Source organism: Chanodichthys erythropterus, chromosome 23 (assembly GCF_024489055.1).
Source record: "Chanodichthys erythropterus isolate Z2021 chromosome 23, ASM2448905v1, whole genome shotgun sequence".
Taxonomy (NCBI): Eukaryota; Metazoa; Chordata; class Actinopteri; order Cypriniformes; family Xenocyprididae; genus Chanodichthys; species Chanodichthys erythropterus.
The window spans coordinates 9,535,474-9,557,442 of record NC_090243.1 but is presented as its reverse complement, the minus strand read 5'-3'; the positions used below and the strand labels follow the sequence as shown (position 1 = coordinate 9,557,442).

The window sequence follows — 21,969 nt, the reverse complement described above, 5'->3', positions numbered from 1 at the left end:
AGAGGGTTAAAAAAAAAATGTTTTACAGAGTTAACATTATTTATTGCTTCCCACAAATTTTCAGTAATTGTGATTAAGAGCTTTAAAGTTTTTTTAATGTTTCCATGGACAATTTCACAGCATGCTGCCATCGAATGAGATGAATGAATGAACTGTAAATGAAGACTAAAATTAAAAATGAATTACATTTTTGATAGCCTATTTAAAATGTTCAGTGCATGTCAAATATTTTGAACCAATTAAGTTCCTGTTGGAACACTTTATAGAATGATTTAGTTGAGAAAAACAGAGGTAAGAATAATAATAATAATAAACTTGAGATCAGTGTAATTTTAGTTTAAGAATTCTTTTATTTATTATTCCACATGTACCACTATTCACATAAAAAAAACAGGAAGGAAGGAGAAAAGGGAATGTTGATGCTATTGTTGCGATTCTGACAGACCACTTCACATGACGAATGTTAAGTTATTCACACATGCATTTAGTGCAAATGTTGTAACAGAAAGTGCATAGCCGACAGCTCAAGCATGACAGCTCATTATAACCCAACACACGGAATTCAGACAAGTACAGAATTGCAAATAGCTACAGAAGTCTGAGCAGAAACCCACAGTTAAAAAAAACACAATGTTTAATATTTCAATCTTATTTACATATTTGAAATAATTAGGATATATTAATATGCACAACTATTCAGCTGTCTGTATGGCATCATAATGATAATCACTTCAATAAGTTCAGTTCATTTGCCGCGTAAAACAAACTTGTTAAATTTTACAGGCTGCAACTGAACAATTTATGCAACAAAATTACTAAAACAACAACTCTACTTTTTTTTAACCTTCATTTTTTTAATCATTACCTCTAAAATCTTTTGTGCAAATGATCTATGTTTGAGACGATGATGAAGATGCCCCTTGATTTTCATTCGAGTTACCCAGGAACTGGCCAGTGGCACCGATATATAACCTTGAACGCATTGGCCATTTCTGAAAGACAAAAACGATAAAAACAAATACTTATTCATCTGTTTCATAACATTAATTGCCACGCGTAAAATGGCCTATTTGTAAAAATAGACTAAACTCAGTCTTAAAGCATTTCAAACTTCAACAAAAATGTTTTACATTTTTAAATGAATGAAAATGTGTAACATTTTAAATATTTTGAGGCTTTAAAGTTCTATGATAAAATATAAGCCGATAATTAGACAACAGAATTTAGGTTACCAAAACTTACTTTCACAGGATGTAAGTAGCCATCGCCTTTAAGTGAGTTCAAAGCTTCAGTTTGTTTTGTGTTGTCCTCTTCCATCCCCTCCTCTTGCAAGGTTCTCGTTAAATGCGCTATATATGTGGTTGCCAATATCAAGACGTCGAGTTTGGACAGTTTGGTGTCCGGTGGCACCGACGGTAATGTTCTCTGTAGCTCGAGGAACGCATGTCTGAGCGTCTGCACGCGACTCCTCTCGCGCGCTGCGTTGGCTGCTGCGGGTCTCCCTCTGCCACCGAGGCCACTAGACGGGACCACCCTGGAGCGAGACAGGGCCTCTGCGCGTCGGCTGTCCGCTGAGAGCGTGTCGGGACTGGGGCTCGAGTTGGGGCTTGATGCGGGACTGTCATCCATAACTGTCACAGAACCAATTCCATCCATACGGATCGACTGTCTTCCAACCATTGAAATCACTTCTTAACCTGTATGGTTAAAACAGTACATTAAAAATACACACTTAAATAGGCAAACAGGCACATTTATACAAATATTCAAGAATCAAAAACACATTTAAGCTCATGCACTCGTTAAAAACTTTTGTAGGAATATTTGCTTCAAGTGAGCTCATAATCATTCAATATCAAAGCAATAAAACAGACGCCAAAAGTGCTTAAGAGAACATGCAGTTTTAATACAAAACTTAATAAGAAGACTTGTAAAGGTGCATTGTCATGAGAAGTTACTGAAATGTAATAAACATACCTGTATTACCGTTTCAAGTGCTACACATTAAGGCATGAAAACCTCCAGCTCGGCAAAAATATCGTTGTAAAATAATAGTCCCTTTCTCGTTGTAAAAATAATAAAACCTGCAGTGGTGCTGCGCGTGAAAAGTCGCCTATATGTCCGTGCACACGCACTGCCCTCACCTGAATGACTGCGTAAAGTCTCAAGAGCCTCTAATTTATCGGGGAACACAAAGAGCTGACAAGTGTTACACTCCGGTGTAATTAATCAAAAGCCTTAAAAACTCTGGCAACTGGAGCCGTTCTCCAGTGTTTCCCCTTCGCATCGGTCGGTAGGAGGGTACAGTCCATTTTCCGACGCCAGAGGCAGCATTTTTTGGTCCTCCCAGAGTTACTTTGTAAACCACAGCTTCAGAATATTATATAAAATATTGTTTATTTAAGAAATTAATACTCATATCCCCTTGACTGGCTTTGTTTGGTGAAAATGTATGTGGTTTGTTATACCCAAGCATTCAACAATACAATAATTTTCAAGCTGTGCTCTCGACAATTTGATTATACTTTAACATTTAAAAAGGCATATCGATATTTTGAGCCGCAGACATCAGCTTCATTTCCTGGGACAAAGCCAATAAATAAACTCTAAACACTGCAATCAACTGGCATGCTTGAGGAAATTCTTGTGAGACTCCTAAATTAATCATTCTGTTTTCCGCAAACGGAGATGTGGGAGAATTAATGAATGGAATTATTCATAACATGTATATCTGAGACTGTTCTTAATAAACATTGTTTTTGTAAGGATGAAGTAACAGTATTGCCCCCAGGCCAATAATTATGAAGCAGAGTAAATGAAGTTAAGTAAGCTTCTCTGTCTAATTACTCTACATCTTTCAGAGGTTGTACCCTGGTGTAGATATTAGACTACAGATACGCAGAAATTACATTCGTGGATTATTGTACTGACCACGTATTCTATAGGCCTGTGTCTAAACATTATTATAAAATCAGTTTTATATTTCATATTCATTTACCGTTCCAGTCTACTAACGCAGTGTCCGTGATGTTGATAAATCTGATATAATGTGCAAGTTGAAATAAATTCTCACTCGAAAAAAAAAAGTTAGAATCTGACAGATAAATCTATTATTAGCTCTGAATGTAAATGAATACTTATTTAATTAATGCACGCTGCAGTGAGATTTGGAGCGTCAATTTGTTAAAATACTCCATATTTGATCAGATAAATGTAATAAGAAACATAAAAAATCCACAATATGCAAAATGTATATTTGATATTTTAATAAACTATAGATGTAGTCTAGTCGATTTTACAAAGAATTTCCAATGCCCCTTTGAGATTTTTTTTTTTAATAAAATAACATATTCTTGTGGAAAATTATATATATATATATATATATGAGCAATAATATTAGTAATACCTCTAATGCACTGTATATACTTATACTAAAGATGATACTCAAAAATACTCAAACATTTTGCAAAGTATATTTATTACAAACAAACACATACACAAATATTTAAGAAACAGGATAATTTGTAGATTCAAATAGGCAGTGCAAAAGACTTTGCATTTTGGTGGACCTTCTCAGAAATTCACATTTTATGTAAGTGGCAGAGCCGAACACTCGCTTTAGGAAAAAAGTCTCACAAAGATGACAGGCTGAGCGATTGAATCTCATAAAGACAAAAGGATACTGATAAAGGGTTTTAAATCAGTGGCTTCAGATTTTCAGAGTCTGCCACGCCGCATTAGAATATTTAACCCTCGTGACCTGTGAACACATCAGAACAGTCATGAATTAAATAAATGAAATGGAATGTCATAAATTGCACTTTTACAACAATATTTAAACTCTATTGGTTGACTTTCATGCTTTTGTATTGTGCGAAAAAATAGCCAAGAACAATAAAATCCTAGCACACACTGTCTAAAATATGCTTATATAAATTATCACTAAAAATCCCTCTGTTACTGGACCCCTATAATAACATGGTAAACAGCTAATTAGGGCTTTAAACAACTGTCATTCAGCATTATCATTTCTATTACTCATACTCTTGCTTGTTACAGTTTTTTTCAAGTACAAAAACATTCAGTTCATATTTATTGTAGTTACATTAACAAATCATTTCTGCATTTTAGAGGCCACACACTGATAAAGCAACTGATATGATAACCAATGGATTAACAGATTTAGGATGTGACACACCAAAGGGGTATGATTTGTACAGTACAAGATGATGTCACATTACACAGCACAGAACTGTTGTTAACCTCAGGCCAGTTCTAAAGGAGAAAGCTGTTTATTTGCATGGGTGGGAAAATAAAAGTCATATAACTTGACAAACAGCAGGCATTTATGATGGCAGCAACTGAGTACTTTACATTGATAGCATTTATCTAAGAATTTCTTTCCCTTTTTAAATAGAAGATGAGTTGCAAGTATTTGTTGAAAGAAATTAAATATATAACTAAATAGACGAATAGCACAGTAACAATTTCAATTGTTCATACCTTCTTCCTCTGCTGTCTGCTTGAACATGGTCTGTCCGAAATGTAACGCCGGGCTTCCCAAATTCTGACGGCTTAGTCAAAGAGCTGCTGCGGTCATGGGCTAAGAGATGTTTGGGGCCCATGTGAATATCAGCTAAAGCAAAACACGGGTTAGTCACGCATTGTCATGGAACTGACATAAGGGAATTGTAAGGCTTACTCAACCAGGCTGATGATGTACAATAGTGGAATGTAAATAGATGATGCCTTGTCTATTACTATGAGAAATGCATTAATAGCAACAAACTCTCTTAGATAATGTCAATTACTGTAAATATTAGAGAACAATATGACAATTTCATTGCAATGCACTCAACACAGAAATTTTGTAAATTCAAATGCAATAATGGTGGCATGTTAGAGCCCTATTTTGTTATATATATATATATATATATATATATATATATATATATATATATATATATATATATATATATATATAAAAATATATATTATATACACAGTCAAACCAAAATTTATTCAAACACCTTGAACATTTCATTCATTATTACAGTTTATTCACTATAGTTTAAAAAATGGTAATAAAATATGACAAGATCTCAGAGTTAAACTCTGTCAGAAAAAAAATAATCTTAATTATGTCAGATAACACTTAAGCAAAACACTGTCAGGTCAATATGTCTGAATAATTTTTGGATTTGAATTTTTATAAATTTTACTGGTAGTCCACTGTATGAAGAATTTCTCACTTACATAAATACTCACTTACGTAAAATATATCAAAAATTATATATTGTCTGAATCATTTTTGGGTTGACTGTATATATGTATATTGTACAATTATTGTAAAATTGTAAAGTATGTTGTCATATATTTAAATAATATATTTAACATTTATTTTAATCTTCTATATAATTCATTAATGTAAATAATGACACAAATGAACAAAAAAAATAGCAGCAAATATTCATACTTGTAAGTGGATTTGAGATTTGACCTTTGATGTCTTTTTCATCCTCTAGTTTCTTCTTTGCATCTTTTGAGGCTTTCCAGTTGATTAGAAACTGCCTAGACAGCTCATTTATTTGTTTTCCATCAAGGTCCTCTAAATATCAAGAAATAAATACAGTTTCTGAGCATCATTTCACTAGCTAATTAATTATATAAAGTTTAAACCACACCACCAATAAAAAATAACTTCTTAAAATAATTTTGCTTATTGAGTATCATTGAATTGACATTAAATAAATAAATTAAATACATAAAATAATAAATAAATGATAAGAATTAAAAATAAATAAATTACATAATAAAGGACAAACAATTTGAGTCATTCAGAAGGTCAGTGATTTTTTTTTACCATTTTAAATCACTCAGTAAGTTAGCTAATTCTCACCTAGAATTTTGCAGACAGTTATTAGTCTGTCCCTGTATTTAGGTTTGTGACACACGGGATTTCTACTCAGATCCAGTAGCCGCAGTTGAGTCCATTGGCTGAACACTGTCTCCAACTCCTGAAAGCGTAAATAAAGGCATTACATTTTACTCTTAATCAGTATAAATTAAATCATTAGTAGACAAATAACATCTTTTTCAAATGTTCCAAATGAGATTTTGCATGCAGGAAAAATCCCGAAACACTGAAGATTTAACAGAAGATGGTTAAAAATAATCAGGGCGACAAAAACGCCACAAGCATAAAAAACAAATGAAACCCAAAAAATTCAGAGGGCAAAAAGTATAAACAAGACATCAGCTTGTTTTAATAAATACTGTCACTCGGACTGTGTGACTAACAAGTTCCCCTGGGCAGTAGTCCTCAAGCATGTTGCCTGCAGTGTATGTTTATCTAAGGACACATTAATCCAGGCTGGAAATATGAATACTCTCTGGACACGCTCTGATTGTTCATTGCCTTCCTGTCTCAACTAAAGTGCTTCCACTTTTCAGTCCTCGTGCAATCAGCTCTAGCGGGACCCCAGCGAGCCGCGCGCTCTCAGGCTTTGATAAATGATCGTGTCAGGTCTGTCACTCTGAGGGCTTGGCTGGGAACTGCCCAGCGCCAAATTGCCCTCCCATTCGCGGGAGTGCTGAATGCACTCCTGACTGGGCTCTTTCCAGCCCCACACTGGGTTAATGATGGCCAGTTATGAACCTGTATTTGACCAGCGCTTCGATCCTATCTGCACTGTCTGGCCGTGCGCCACTAACAGCCTCTGCAGTACCCATTTGTCACTCGGCTGACTGCCTGTCATAATCTATTTTAAAAATCCATAATGTTTCCTCTGGAATTGGACCAAACTGCGTAAGGGAGGAATTGATCCTTTGGGTGCTGTCGCCACTGAATCAATAGTGGCAAAGGGGTTGTATAAATTAAAGGAGATATCTGCTAAACATGAAAGCTTCCTCTGACACATGGATCACTATTATCGGTGGCAGTTGCTGAGAGAATTGTCTTTTGTGCAGTTGGACAAAGTTAGCGAGGTGCTTGACAAGGTTTTTAGAGTTCGGAAAGTGTTCCTTCACCGGTCCTTTAGTCACCGAATGTGTGATATCGATAGGGTGGAAAATCCCTTTTCCAGAATAGGTTACTTTTCAGCTTTAGTTTCACTAAATGTTCGCCTCAAATGGGTTTTTAAAACAAGGCTGAAGTTATACGGGGGGCACTGAGTGTATTTCAGAGGAAAATCAGTTCACTAAGGAAGGAGGAAAACTTGTGCTTGTTTAAATTGTCAGCAGAAGCTGTCCCTGGAGACCGGCCCGCTGATTTGTTGAATAATTCTGACCCTGTGCGAGTCTGGAGACGGCTGGAAGGATTTGTAGGATTAGGTTTTTGCACTACTCTCCCCTCTATCATTTCACACTTCATAGGAACATACAACAAATTGCAAAATGTAACTTTTATTGTACTTAGCATTATTTACAAGTTGTTTTAATGAAAAATCATATTTACCTGCATGTCCTGTAGCTGGTTATCAGCAGCAAAAAGATGGGTTAGTCTTCTGAGAGGGGCCAAGTCCCATATCTCATCAATGTTATTTTTGCAGATATTTAAAATGCACAGAGTTTCCTGAAAGAAGAAAATATAATATTAATATAATTAATAACACACTTTAAATTTGAAACCAGTTCCACTTCTGGTGAATCAATGAAGATTTCACTGTGTTAGTAAAAGGAGAGCATTTACGATTTTTTTTTTTTTCGGGGGAAAAATTGGGTGCACTTACACTTGCAATTTCATTAATTATCAAGATAAACAAAATTCTCAACTTTTCGGTTTGTTTTCCCATAGCCTGGGCGGTAAACACTCCCTGTTTGATTTGTCAGACAAGGAGGCAGCCACAGAGACCTCTTTTACCCTCATCAAATTTTGCACAGAACTGCTTTGATACACTGGTCCAGGAGTCGTACACCTCTCTTCTGATTCTGACAGCAAACTCACAAGATGCTTCAGGACACTGTGCTATGTCAATCTAAATAAGTGCACTAGATTGTAGAAACAACCTAAGGCTCTTCTTCACTGAGGTGAATGTTAAAGAAACTAGTTACTCACAGAGAGGCTAGAAATGGAACGGGGGTCAAAGACCAGCTTTTCTCCACGGGGTAGTCTCTGACCTTCCACATGCAGCTCCTTTAGGTTTTTCAACTCCTCTAATCCCTCCACCACAGTGATGCTGTTTCCTCCCAAGAACCTCAAATACAGAAACATTGGTTACACTTTACAATAAGGTTCATTAGTTAACATGAACTAACAATGAACTGCACTTCTACAGCATTTATTAATCTTTGTTGATGTTAATTTCAACATTTACAAATACATTATTAAAAATCAAGATTTGTATTTGTTAACATTTTGTTAATGCACTGTGAACTAACATGAACAAACTATGCTGTATTTTGATTAACTAACTTTAACAAAGGTCAATAAATACAGTAACAAATGTATTGCTCATGGTTAGTTTATGTTAGTTAATACATTAACTAATGTTAACAAATGAAGTGTTTCCGAAACAATAGTAGTCAACAGCAACATTAATGGTCTATCCCTTATTAGTGGTGCTAAAATATTAATGTCATAGTTCATTTCAATGCAAGCAGGAATGTGATTGAGAAAAAATAAATATTCTTGAATTTCCATATACTTACAGTTTGGAGAGCTTAAGTAGAGATGAGAGGTTCTCTATGCAAGAGATATTGTTATTTTGCATGTATAAATGTGTAAGGTTTGAGGCAAACCCCAAATTGCAGATTTGTGATATTTGGTTGTCATAAAGGTAAAGGACTGTGAGGTTTCTGCACATCGATAGATCATCCTATATGTTAAAGAGGGAAAATAATCAATAAACAATAATATATTACCATTCAACAATTTTTAAAGATTTTTTAAATTTTTTTTGAAAGAAGTCTTGTATGCTCAGCAAGGCTGCATTTATCATACAGTAAAAATAGTAATATTATTAAAATTTAGAATAACAGTTTTTTTTTTATTTATTTATTTTAATATATGTTCAAATGTAATTTATTCCTGTGATGGCAAAGCTGAATTTTCAGCAGTCTTCAGTGTCACATGATCCTTCAGAAATCATTGTAATATGCTGATTTGATGCTCAAGAAGCATTTATTATTATTATTATCAATGTTGAAAACAGTTGTGCTGCTTAATATTTTTGTGGAAACAGTCATACATTTTCAGGATTCTTTGAGGAATAGAAAGTTCAAAAAACAGCATCTATTTGAAATAGATGTTGAAGTCTTTACTGTCACTTTTAATCAATTTAATACATCTATGCTGAATAAAAGTATTAATTTCTTTCCCAAACTTTTGAATGGTAGTGTAATATTTAATTTCATGCAAACTAGAATTTTAAATAGGACTTGAATACATTTGAACTTGAAACTTACAATGTCCTCTATACTTTTGTTTGAAAAGTTGAGATGGGTCAGTTTCTTCAGATACTGCTGGAGAGATCCACTTCTGCAGGTTTTTGAGTGATTGCTTGATTTTGCGATCAGATGTACTGTCAGGCGGACCATAATGACTCTGTGTGCAAAAATATCACAGGATAGATCAGCACATCATGTCAAGGGAATAAGGTGATTTATGAGAGAGCCAAAAACACAAAAAGCAATGCAAGAACATATGATCAAATAGATTGTAGAGTACTAGGGATGTATTACTGGGGTTTGTTAAAAGCGTAGTAGGTGATCTGGGAAATGCTAATGTTAGCCTGCTAGCATTGAAAGCATACGATCCCACCCTCCCTGCAAATCGCCGTCCAAAGCCTTGCCTCCTCCAAAACACATGAATGCGCACACACAGCTGCTTTTGGCAAAGCGTCACAAGAGACGGCTTTAAACTACCTCATGTCTCAAAGCACATTACATTGCAATAATAATGAATGTAAACAACTTAGAGAGCTTTTACCTTATTGCTGCAGATTCGTTTCAGGATTGATACTTTTGACATGAAAACGCATAATTCCAAGTCTGAGGACGTGAACAGCTCTGGTTAACATCACGGGTTGCCATTTCTTAATTATGGTAGTTATGGCGTGAACGCAGCATAAGCTTGTTGTTTTGATTCGGTAGAAAAGGTGGCTGCTGTTTGTTTGTCTGTATATATTCTGCATAGCATAAAACATGCTGCTGACATATGATGTCTGTGCGAACAGGGTGTGTTATATATATATACGTATATAAAATATACGTTGACAGGCAGGTAGGACATCATATTATTTCATTCAGACCGAATATGATGATTGGATTTACATTTTATTATCATACGCCAGACAATATATATATTTATAAAAATACATTTAGACTGTTTAACATAGTGATTGCTATCAGGATATGAGGAGACTTTGGTGACATCATAAATGTTGACACTTTTACTGGGCTCTGTTTAGATTTTATAAAATGAATAGTTTTTATCTGTACATAATTGTGTCCTAAAATTGTTTAATAAAATGGAACTCTATCCTATCTGTTTAGGAATCATGGTAATAGCAAATATAACTTTTTCAAATCTTAAGTCAGAAATTAAGATCAGAAGTTTCTGTAATACAGCCCCTGACCTCTAAATATGTTTCTACATTGAAAGGTTATTGAAAGGAATAATTGATGTGGTGACCATTATTTCTTTGATGATATGTACTTTAGAGACAGCATAGTCAATTGACCTGCAAACCTTTGCCAAAATTACATATTATTTTTGAATAGTGATTCCGAGGCCAAAGGTGAAATAGACATGTGACCTCACCTAAGATTATAATAAAGCGAGATGTGTTCTCCCAAGAACAAGAACCCTTGAGATATGCATTGTCTGTAAGCTTGACCCTACACATCTGCATGCTGTAGGGAATTATATAAAACACCTTACCAGAAAGACTTCCTTGGAAAGACCTTGAATGATATTTTACTCCATATGCTGAGTCTCTCTATACCGTCTTGTCAAGCACAGGCGATGAACACTAGGACAGAAGTAAAGGGAATACATACATCAACACATGACAGCAGGTCGGTTTTACACTTGATCTCAGAGCAGCAGACTTTGGGGAGATGACATGAAGAGCCTCTTAAAATCAATAACTTTCTGTGGTTAAACTCCAGGGAACTGGATGGAGATGGCAGTTTGCCAATCATTATAATATATTGCAGTGTATTTAACAATATATTGCAATACACATAAATGAGCACTCTTATTTTTCTAATAAAGACTGACATAGGCCACTGTTGGCATATAAAGATTATAAATGCAAACAGAAAAGGCAGACGTGAATAGTCTGTACAGTAGCAGAATCAAATAAGCACTGAATCTTACCTTAATGCACAAATGCTGTGCATTAACTGTCGTCAGCTATGAACGCAAAGTGTTTCATCTGTTTTAATGAGTCTTTTCCTCTTGTCTCGGCTTTTGTTTAGGAAGTGAGTGCTGATGTTGCCATGGCGACTCGAAGCGACGCGAGCGCAAGGTCAGTTTGCACGCGCCAGGAGAGAAGTTCAAATGTGGCATGTCTTTCTCAATAGAAATGGAGAAACGTTCTCATTGTTTTAAATTCTATGTGGACTTCAGAACACGGTGTATACTGTTTTTCGATGTAAGTGTGTTTTTACTGATGTTGTTAAAGGTCATTTGTTCTACTAAGAGCTTTAGTAATTAAAATACATTATTTAGTAATACTTGTTATCAATAATTTAAGTTAGAATTAACTTCTTTCTTTAAAGGAATAACATAAATGAACATCCGAGGTCTATGGTTTTGATCTTTGCAAACTTTATTGGAATAGCCTATTTCCGTCAGGCTAATAAATTAAAAACATGCCTGTGGCCATACAATAGTTAATATTTGCCTGTGAAAGCAAAATAAGAAAAGAAAGAAAAAAACACTGCTGCGAAATATTTTTTATATAAATTATGAGATTAAAGGGGGTTAGTTCACCCAAAAATGAAAATTCTGTCATTTATTACTTACCCTCATGCCGTTCCACACCTTCGTTCATCTTCGGAACACAAATTAAGATATTTCAGTTGAAATCCGATGGCTCCGTGAGGCCTCTGTAGGGAGCAATGGACACTTCCTCTCTCAATATCCATAAAGGTACTAAAAACATATTCAAATCGGTTCATGTGAGTACAGTGGTTCAATATTAATATTATAAAGCGACGAGAAAGTATTTTTGGTGCGCCAAAAAAACAAAATAAAGACTTATTTAGTGATGGCCGATTTCAAAACAATGCTTCAGGAAGATTCGGCGCATAAATGAATCAGTGTATCGAATCATGATTCAGATCGCGTGAAATCACGTGACTTTGGCGCTCTCAACAGCAGATTCGATACACTTGTTGTTCCAAACCAGTATGAATTTCTTTCTTCTGATGTACACAAAAGAAGATATTTAGAAGATTATCGGTAACCAAACATTTGATTTTTTTGGAAGTCAATGAGGCCCATCAACATATTCTTCAAAATATCTTCTTTTGTGTTCAGCAGAAGAAATAAATTCATACAGGTTTGAAACAACATGAGGGTGAGTAAATGATGACAGAATTTTTCTTTTTGGGGGGGTGAACTATCCCTTTAAGCATTTACATGTTGAAATCAGAAACCATGTTTATCAGCTTCAGTTGGTTGAACCGAATATTTCCCCCCTCTCTCTGTCATTCCAAGCTCAAACTGCTGCCCCTAATAATGCACATCAGTGCGGTGGGCTCCGGTGGACAGAGTCACTGCGCTGACCCGTGTATTGTTATATACTGTGGAGGAATGTGCTTCCTGAGACTGAGTGACTTGCCTCTATTTATGCATGCAGAGTACTTGGCAGAAAGGAAATGTTGCTTTGGTTGGTTTAGGGACGTAGAGGGGGAGTTCTCCCCTTTTCAGACTCTCCTCTAGGGCATTAAACATGTTTCAGCTCCTTACTGCCATGCTTGTTGAGATTATTATTATAGGGTCCAAAGAAAACATCAGTGCTACCAAATATCTTGAGGTCATTGGTCCCAAAGGATAGTTTAACATTGTCCTTGTGATGCTGATTATTTGAGCTCATCGCTCGGATACATTCTCTTAATCACATATTCATCATAATTCCTCAATACTTATTATTTTAAACCATTTTCTTTGGGTTCAGCAAATGAAGTGGAATTCCAAGTAATTTAAGAAGACTCGCTAATAGAAAACATACCTTAAAATTAGTTAATGGATTTGGCTGATGTCCGTTCGCTCATGGAAAACATAATATTCTTAGGTTATATCTCATCTCATTTATACTCAACTCTCCTATTAAAAATGCTCATCTGGTGATGATTATTAGCATAGTTTGTAATTCCTGGCACATGGAGATTTTTGATGACTGTGATTTTAATTTATTTAATCCTCTATGGACAAAAAAAAATTGGTCATCACAAGAGCAAAAAACACTCTCTTGCTAAAGTTTGAGGCCAAAATCCACAAATTGCACAGGGCATAAATGAACAGACTGTTGCTTTCTGGAACATAACAGTGAATTTTAAAATTAGCACCATGGAGTGGGGTACAAAAATGTGCATGAGGACGACGTCACCTCTGTTGTCTGTAAGAAAATGCAGACACGTTTGTGTGCATGAAACCACACAGGCGTTGAGTGTCTACAGCGATAAAGAGCAGACACGCAGTGCTGAATAGACTCCACTGTATCGAGCTCCTGTTTCTGTGATGCATCAGTGACAGGCCACAGTGTAAAGCTCAGAATCCTGAAGGATTGTGTACAACGCAGAGACAACCTGCACAGGGTCGTCCTGACAGATGCGCTGCGGCCATGCCAAGCTGTGTTTATCTTTGGGCCGTTGAGTTTGTTATTCCATTATGTAATGCTATGACTGGCAAATATGAAAATGACCTCTTGTGGAGCACTGCGGTTTTTGTTAAAATGTTAAATATAATGTTTTTAGGGTGTCTGAATGGAATACTGCTATTACAGCTCCCAACACAAGCTGTGGGAAATGGGAATGGTGCGGTACCGTGTTACACACTGAACCCAGAGGAGAATACATTTCAAATGTCTGGTAACATGCGGCGCTAAGGAAAACTCATTTGTCTTGATCTAAAGGACAGCTTTGACGATGAGCTGTGCGAGTTAGAATTTCAAGACTTTATTTTGAAGACAAATTTTGAGCCGTTTCACACATAATAAAAATTACATTTAAGTAAATTAAGTAAAGAAAAGATGAAGCGACTAATAAACCCAAACAGCATTTATTTCTTTGCTAAAACAAATGACAAATGATTCAAACATTCCTACAGGAGAATTGCTTTGAATCTTTCAAAGCTGAATCATAACGAACGAACACGTAACTAAGCAAACACAGCATGTGAAGTCATCTAACTTGAGTTCCTTCCCAGTTCAGTTGGTAGATGTGTTCACTTGATTGAAGAGCTTATCTTTGATAACTTGGGACATCAAACCATGAATTGCTTCAATGGTTGTTTTGCAGCTGAAAAGCAAAGCAAATGTTGTTATTAAAAATATTAAAATATGTTAAAATGTATTTAAAATGTATTATGTCCTTAGTGGCACTATAGTACAAGTGAAAAAGTGGGGACTTTGTACACAGAGACTCGTGTTAGTAATAACCCATTATCTCATATAAAATATGAATATTCAAAAGAATTCAAAAGAAACTAATTTACCTCCCCCCTCAAATAAAAAACATGAAAAGAAAAGATTTGAATGCATTTTAAAGTCATTCTAAATCTCAATAAAAAAAAAAAAAAAACTTTTGTAAAATTAATTTTTGTATTTATCCAAATGTCTGAGTCCACATTAAAGGTGTCCTAGAATTAAAAATTGAATTTATCTTAGAATAGTTAAATGACAAGAGTTCAGTACATGGAAATGACATACAGTGAGTCTCAAACACCGTTGTTTCCTCCTTCTTATATAAATCTCATTTGTTTAAAAGACCTCAGAAGAACAGGCGAATCTCAACATAACACCGACTGTTACGTAACAGTCGGGATCATTGAAATGTACGCCTCCAATATTTGCATATGCCAGCTCATGTTCAAGGCATTACACAAGGGCAAAACGTCTGGATGAGCACAGCTGAATCATCAGACTAAGCAAGCAAGGACAATAGCGAAAAATGGCAGATGGAGCAATAATAACTGACATGATCCATGATATCATGATATTTTTAGTGATATTTGTAAACTCTTTCTAAATGTTTCGTTAGCATGTTGCTAATGTACCGTTAAATGTGGTTAAAGTTGCCATCGTTTCTTACTGTATTCACGGAGACAAGACTGTCGTTATTTTCATTTTTTAAACACTTGCAGTCTGTATAATTCATAAACACATCTTCATTCTTTATAAATCTCTCCAACAGTGTGTAATGTTAGCTTTAGCCACGCAGCACTATCAAACTCATTCAGAATCAAATGTAAACATCCAAATAAATACCATACTTACGCGATTAGACATGATGCATGACGAACACTTTGTAAAGAACAATTTAGAGGGTTATATCAGCTGTGTGAACTTTGTTTATGCTGTTAAAGGCAAGCGTGAGCTCCGTGGGTGGGGAGCAGGAGAATTTAAAGGGGCCGCAGCCTAAATCGGCTCATATTTAATTATGCCCCAAAATAGGCAGTTAAAAAAATTAATTACAAAAAAAATCTATGGGGTATTTTGATTCAGGGGACACCTTAGACTTATATTACAACTTGTAAAAAAGACGTTCTACGGCAGCTTTAAAATTCTGTAATTTAATTGAGAAAAAAAATCAACATGGAATGAAACTTTTTAGCATTATATCGAAATTAACATATGTTTTAAATTTACCTCAATAAAGCATTTGAATGATCAGTGTATATGGCATTTGAAAATAAATAAACTTGCCTTGACCTATTTATTTTTACTTATTTATCATAACTGATACTTAAAGGGTTAGTTCACCCAAAAATGAAATTTCTGTCATTAATTACTCACCCTCATGTCAATCCAAACCCACAAGACCTTCGTTCATCTTCAGAACACAAATTAAGATATATTTGATGAAATCCAAGAGGTTTTGTTCTCTACCATAGAAAGCAACAAGGTCATTCAAGGTCCAGAAAAGACATCGTTAAAATAGTCAATGTGACTACAGTGGTTTAACCTTAATGTTATGAAGCAACGAGAATACTTTTTGGGTGCAAAAACAAAAAAATAAATTCCTCTGTCATTCTCCTTTACATTTTACGTTGAAGATATATTGCAGAGCTTCTGTCACCGTTAACATTGTCTTTACTACTTCTCTGGACCTTGAATGTGGTAATACCGTTAATTTCTATGGGAGATAAAAAAAAAAAATTAAAAAAACTCTTGGATTTCATCAAAATATCTTAATTTGTGTTCCGAAGATGAACAAAGGTCTTGCGGATTTGAAACAATATGAGGGAAGAAATTTAATTTTTGGGTGAACTAACCCTTTAATATAAAAGGAAACACAGTTAATACTGAGTTAATAGGGACTGTATTACCTGTCACGTGTTGCCTTTGCTAGTTTGTCCTCAGATTTCCTATCATGTGTGTCTAAGCCTAGCATGAAACTGCCTCGTCCCAGCTGGGCTTCTGCCTGCTCGAGCTTCTCTGACAAGTCATACACCTGTCCAGTGGTGTAGTCTGCATTCTGAAGGAACAAGAGCCATTAACAACACCATTTAGTTTGCTCTAGGTTAATGCACGATTTCACAATAATACTTAAACCTTCACAACATGTCTTTCACTGATGTTCAATTCAGAAGGTTTTTGAATTGTTTGCTGAAGCCCCCTTTACAAGGGTCTCAAAAGTTTGCAGAAGGTGAGGTTGTGCACTGCCCAGACGAGGATTCACAATAAAGACAGACTCAATGACTTAAGGTCTCGGTCTGTGATGACAACGTAATCACTGACAACACTTCTTCCTTGGTGTAGCAAGTCGCTCTTGACAAGTAGTCAATTTATCTCTAACGCAGAGCTCTGAGGCTGTTGTTTAGATAGTCTACAGCTCATTGAAAGTGTTAAACAAAGCTCATGACAGAATGTCGTAGTCAACAATGACAGGCTTTCAAAACATATAGGTAGGGAAACAAAAGCAGCATCTACAAATATTAATCATAGGCACAGGTTGTCAACAAACCCCTGTCATATTATCAATCTTGTGCACATAAAATACTTGTACCCTCTAGAACAAAACATCTCCAGCAAGGATAATAATTTTGTAAATATTTTAACATAGATGGGAGAAGATTTAGAGATATCAACATAATGACAATCAGATGAATATCATTTAAATAAATGCTATACTTATATTAAATAATTATAAAATTACTGAAGATTTCCTAGTTGTGAAATATACTAATTTGTTAAACTTTATTTTATGGTGTCAGTGTTTCAGTGTATATTTAAGTATTGAGTAATTTAATTAACAACATGTACTTACAATAGTGTTAGGGTTATAAATAGGGGTTGGTTTAGGGATAGGGGCCATTTACACAACACCACTTTAAACTAAAATCGAATGCACTGACACTAATCCACTTATGCATTTTGGCTATTCATTTACATGACAACAGCATTTTGAGGGCCTGAAAACGCAAACTTTTGAAAACTATACTGACATCGTCGCCATGTAAACTACAAAAACAAAAATTTGAGAAAATTGTGTCATCATGCAAAACGTGTTCAGTCTAGGGCTGCCCTCGACAAAAAGATTTTTCTAGTAGACTAGTTCATTTAAGTGATTAGTTGACTAATCACATGTGGATATTAAAAGGCCATATAAATCATAATAATGAGTCTTTAATTGCCTATATATAATACATAGCCTAATCAGCGCTCAAGCGCATGCATAAAGCTCGCCATGGCGCACCGGCAAAAGTAATGATTATGAATGTGTTGTGAAAAAACAACAAGGAGACTGTCTAAACATTTTAAGAACTTATTGATAATGTTTTCTGTGTTTTCGGCTGCAGAGATTAAGTCGAGGATGCTGACTCGTCATCTCCGCAGTAGTGGATGCGCATATATGCACATTTCAAAGGGTTGATAAGGGTATTGGTTGTTAATCGCTTGACATTTCAAGCTTTCTATAGATACATTTCTCATGTCTGTGAGGCAAGTATACACTGAGTTTTGGTTTATTTTTTGATGCTCTTAAGTTCACAGAGACCGAGATGGTAGAAAGCGCAATGTTTTCTTGTTATTGTGAGTTTACACAATTAAAAGAAGACCCTATAGTTTCGAATGATGTATTACTATTATCTGTATGACCAAAAGTGACGGAGTATTTTAAGTTGTTTCCGCTGTCGTCAGGAAAAAATGCAAGCAATCGCGCTGGCGCCTCCATATCTCACGGTAAGTGTGGAAGCTAAAGTACAGCGCACTCCGCACAAACACTTGGATATGCACCTAATAATAGTGCACATTTATCTAGGTTAACGTTAGAGTGAGCGGCCATGTAAAGTTGCTACTACTTACATGTTTCAAATGATTAGCCATATTCGGGGTCGATGGATGATAGGCGAACGTTATACTGTATACCAACATACTGTAATTACTACAAGGATCCGCTGTGAACAATCTGTCCCTCACGGACTGCGTGACTATTAAATTTTAGTAAATTTTAGTCGACTAACGATTAGTCGAATATTAGGGGGCAGCTCTAGTTCAGTCTATAGGTGTGCAGTGTTTCTTTACAAAGTGACATCGTCAACTACAATCCTGGAATGCATAATACAGCCTTCTTTAAAGTTATATTTATGGGCTTTTTGTGCCTTTATTCGGAGAGGACAGTAGAGAGCAGATAGGAAAGCACTGAGTGGAAAGAGGGGGGTGGGATCGGCAAAGGACCTCGAGACGGGAATTGAACTCGGGTCGCCGTGAGCGCATTTGCGCTATATGTCGGCACACTAACCACTAGGCTGTCGGCGCCGACAAGCCTTTTTAATCATTTTCGCGGATCTGTGTGAACGGGGAACATTTTGACAATGTGAAAAACGCAAAGGAAAAACATTTCCATTTTTAGTACATCACTGTCCTGTAAACGTACCCTTAGTTACATGTAATTATGCATAATTAACTGTTAATACTACAGTAAGAACATGTAACATATGTAACAAGGACACCAAACCTTATAATTTTACACAAATAAAAGAGAGTGCTTACTGTCAGCAGACTGGAGGAGCTCAAAGTGTTGACCCAATACTTATTCCACAGCAGCTCTAGGAGTTTGCGGTCCAGGGAAGACTTAAAATAAGACACTTCTAAAGAATAATACCTAAAAGCAGAAAACGGTTTATTGTTAAGTTCCTATTTAGTAAAATTAAGTACAATATAAGCACAGAAAAGCTTACTGTTTGCAGTGCACTCCAAAATCCTCAATCTTGTTAAGAGGTATAGTCTGGTATTCAGATGGACCCTCATCTGGAGGCTTGTAACCCTACCGTTAACATGTAAATATGTGGTGAAAAATCTTTTCGCATAAATACGAAATACTACACAGTTACAAAAAACAGATTACTGATTACCTTCGGATATGTCCTGAAAGCTCCAAGATTGACCTTCCCTGCGGATATAGTCCTTGTGGGATCAATCTGAGAGGGATGAAAAATTACAAGGACTATAATAAGCAAAACAGTTCAGTCAAATATAACAAATGAAAACACTGAGCTGCCAGTTTAGAAAGTGAAAGTTATGAGCACCAGCTTGCTATTTGCCCTCGGCACAAAATAAGCAATGGCAACGAAGGGTAAACTGTATAATGTATTCAGTTACAAAGCCAACAACAATTAATCAGACACCACCACAGATGTCACCAAACTTCGTATTTCAGGGGTCAATTATGGATCACTGATATTGCTAAATTTTAACTGATACTTTAACAATTTCGTAGCTGAGCTATTTTCCCCTCTGTCTTTAGAGATTGACTGTATCAGGACTTTGCAAAATCAGCCCTAATGGAAAATAAGCAACCCGTTTAACCTTTCCAACAGCACTTACCACTACTGCGACAAAGGGCTCTTGAAACTGCTGGTTAAGCATCTGAGTGCTGACATCTATGCCTGAAAGCCAGCAGCCGTATCCAGGATGACTGTGGTACCATCCAATGGCATTCTCCAACCGCCCCACCTAAATGAATTCATAGATGATGAATTAATAATATTTTATAATCATTGCTGGTCATGACATTCATGGGGAGTTGACATATAATATGTCTATGAATGTACAAAGTGTATGTCTTTGTTCCTGTGACTGATCACTATTTATTTAAACATTTTTTATTATTTTTTAAATCACCTTTTTGCTTCCATTAATTCATTTTAAATGATCTTGTGATTTAATAAATACATTTTTAAAAGTGCAAATATTCCATGTAGTCTATCAATTAATATTAGATCACAAAAAAATTATTATAAAAGAAATAATAAAATATTTTTAGGTGAGTTTATTATATCACACCACAGAAAATTTCATGATTCAATACACACAATACATGAATATTTTAGTTCCTCTGACTAGTCCTCATTTATTTATATCACCTTTTTTTTTTTTACGTCATTCATTTATTTTAAATGGTCTTGTGATGTGATAAGTACATTTTTAAAAGGGCAAATATTCTATGTAGCCTCTCAATTAATATTATATGGTGAAAACTGAAAGCAGTATACTTATAAATCAATTATTAAAATAATATATTTAAAGGAGCACAGCATATTGCACCTCAGAAATTGTTGAAAACACATTCAGCATTGGATATTATCATATTTGGAAACAAAATGTGGGTTTATTCTTATTAGCTATTTGTCTAAAATTAATTTTAGAGAATCTTTTTGGTTCAGTGTACCTGTTTAGCATTCTCTATATAAGCAGCCATGTACTCATAGGCTGCAGCCTGAGCATTGACTCGGGTTTCAGTGCCCTCCACGGGTAGAGCAAAACTGTCCATGATGATCATGGTCTCTCCATCCACCTTCCCCAGCATAAGTCCCATCACCTCTAGGTTTCCTCCAGATCGGGCATGCATCACCATCTTCAACAGCGCCAATGCTGATATCTTGCAGTATTTAAAATAATGGTGGCTGTAAACAAATCAAGTATGGAGAATGAGAATGTGTTATTAATCATTCGAGAACAATCTTTTGAGGAGGAAGAAGTTCTTATGGTGTGGTATACTCACTCTTTAGTCCATGGTTTGGCCGCCAGAATCTCTTGTTGTTGTTTTTTGTCATACTTATATATTTCATCAATACTCTGAACTTCCTGCATGCTGTTTGACAGCTCCCATGTTTTCATCGCTATGCTACTGCCAGCCATAGCTAGAATCGGCTTTTATGTCCAGGTGAACTATAACGAAGTATGTTAAATACCACTAGCAATTTACGATATTTAAAGTACTAGATAATAGATCAAGTGTTTAGTTTATCTAAACATTTAAACTCAGCATTTAGCAATCATTAACAAATCTCCTGCAGTATCTCTTCACAAACCTAACAACTCTCAAACCTGAGTGAAGCTAGCTAGCATAGGCGTAACTAAGGAATTATATTGGTGTCAAAATAAAAGTCTCAACGTAATGCGACTGTTGTTATTGTTGTTATCTATCTATCTATCTATCTATCTATCTATCTATCTATCTATCTATCTATCTATCTATCTATCTATCTATCTATCTATCTATCTATCTATCTATCTATCTATCTATCTATCTATCTATCTATCTATCTATCTATCTATCTATCTATCTATCTATCTATCTATCTATCTATCTATCTATCCTAAAAGCCGACTAATTACTATTATGGGGCGAATAAAATTTTCAATTTTGAAAGAAAATTATTACAACGAGTATTATATCATTATAGGTTATCAAACTTTTGACTTTTTATTTTTATGTTTCTGTAAACTAAAGATAAAGACACATTATTGTTTTTAAGATGGCTTCCATAAAAAGGTCAGTATATTCAAATGT

General features: G+C 35.3%; 3 protein-coding genes across 3 annotated transcripts; all 3 read right to left on the bottom strand.

Moving 5' to 3' along the window:
* Positions 1-890: 890 nt before the first annotated feature.
* LOC137014437 (transcription factor 24-like) lies at positions 891-1,680 on the bottom strand. Its single transcript, XM_067378745.1, has 2 exons — positions 1,243-1,680; positions 891-992 (listed from the first exon to the last, which is right to left on the bottom strand). Exons 1-2 carry the CDS (start codon positions 1,678-1,680, stop codon positions 891-893), a joined length of 540 nt encoding a protein of 179 aa, XP_067234846.1.
* A 2,037-nt stretch (positions 1,681-3,717) lies between these two features.
* ppp1r42 (protein phosphatase 1, regulatory subunit 42) lies at positions 3,718-11,419 on the bottom strand. The gene is made up of 10 exons (XM_067378744.1): positions 11,324-11,419; positions 10,883-10,973; positions 9,406-9,544; positions 8,650-8,816; positions 8,057-8,195; positions 7,457-7,573; positions 5,900-6,017; positions 5,477-5,608; positions 4,504-4,636; positions 3,718-3,760 (listed from the first exon to the last, which is right to left on the bottom strand). Exons 3-10 carry the CDS (start codon positions 9,535-9,537, stop codon positions 3,718-3,720), a joined length of 981 nt encoding a protein of 326 aa, XP_067234845.1. The 5' UTR covers positions 9,538-9,544; positions 10,883-10,973; positions 11,324-11,419.
* A 2,798-nt stretch (positions 11,420-14,217) lies between these two features.
* cops5 (COP9 signalosome subunit 5) lies at positions 14,218-21,515 on the bottom strand. The gene is made up of 8 exons (XM_067377870.1): positions 21,178-21,515; positions 20,845-21,079; positions 20,001-20,129; positions 19,529-19,594; positions 19,355-19,440; positions 19,167-19,278; positions 16,502-16,650; positions 14,218-14,472 (listed from the first exon to the last, which is right to left on the bottom strand). The coding sequence occupies exons 1-8, from the start codon at positions 21,312-21,314 to the stop codon at positions 14,382-14,384; spliced, it is 1,005 nt and encodes a 334-aa protein (XP_067233971.1). The 5' UTR covers positions 21,315-21,515; the 3' UTR covers positions 14,218-14,381.
* Positions 21,516-21,969: the final 454 nt, after the last annotated feature.

What these genes read in the sequence shown, in the direction of transcription:
- LOC137014437 (XM_067378745.1), bottom strand. Translation starts at nt 1,680, where the DNA reads ATGGTTGGAAGACAGTCGATCCGTATGGATGGAATTGGTTCTGTGACA. An exon ending in GCTACTTACATCCTGTGAAA is followed by an intron (nt 993 to 1,242) that starts GTAAGTTTTGGT and finishes TTTGTCTTTCAG; the next exon opens with AAATGGCCAATGCGTTCAAG.
- ppp1r42 (XM_067378744.1), bottom strand. Translation starts at nt 9,537, where the DNA reads ATGGTCCGCCTGACAGTACATCTGATCGCAAAATCAAGCAATCACTCA. An exon ending in AACTGTCTGCAAAATTCTAG is followed by an intron (nt 5,609 to 5,899) that starts GTGAGAATTAGC and finishes CTTGATATTTAG; the next exon opens with AGGACCTTGATGGAAAACAA. An exon ending in AATCTCAAATCCACTTACAA is followed by an intron (nt 4,637 to 5,476) that starts GTATGAATATTT and finishes GTTTTGCTTTAG; the next exon opens with CTGATATTCACATGGGCCCC.
- cops5 (XM_067377870.1), bottom strand. Translation starts at nt 21,314, where the DNA reads ATGGCTGGCAGTAGCATAGCGATGAAAACATGGGAGCTGTCAAACAGC. An exon ending in GCTCCTCCAGTCTGCTGACA is followed by an intron (nt 16,651 to 19,166) that starts GTAAGCACTCTC and finishes TTGTTCCTTCAG; the next exon opens with AATGCAGACTACACCACTGG. An exon ending in GCAAAGGCAACACGTGACAG is followed by an intron (nt 14,473 to 16,501) that starts GTAATACAGTCC and finishes TTTGCTTTTCAG; the next exon opens with CTGCAAAACAACCATTGAAG.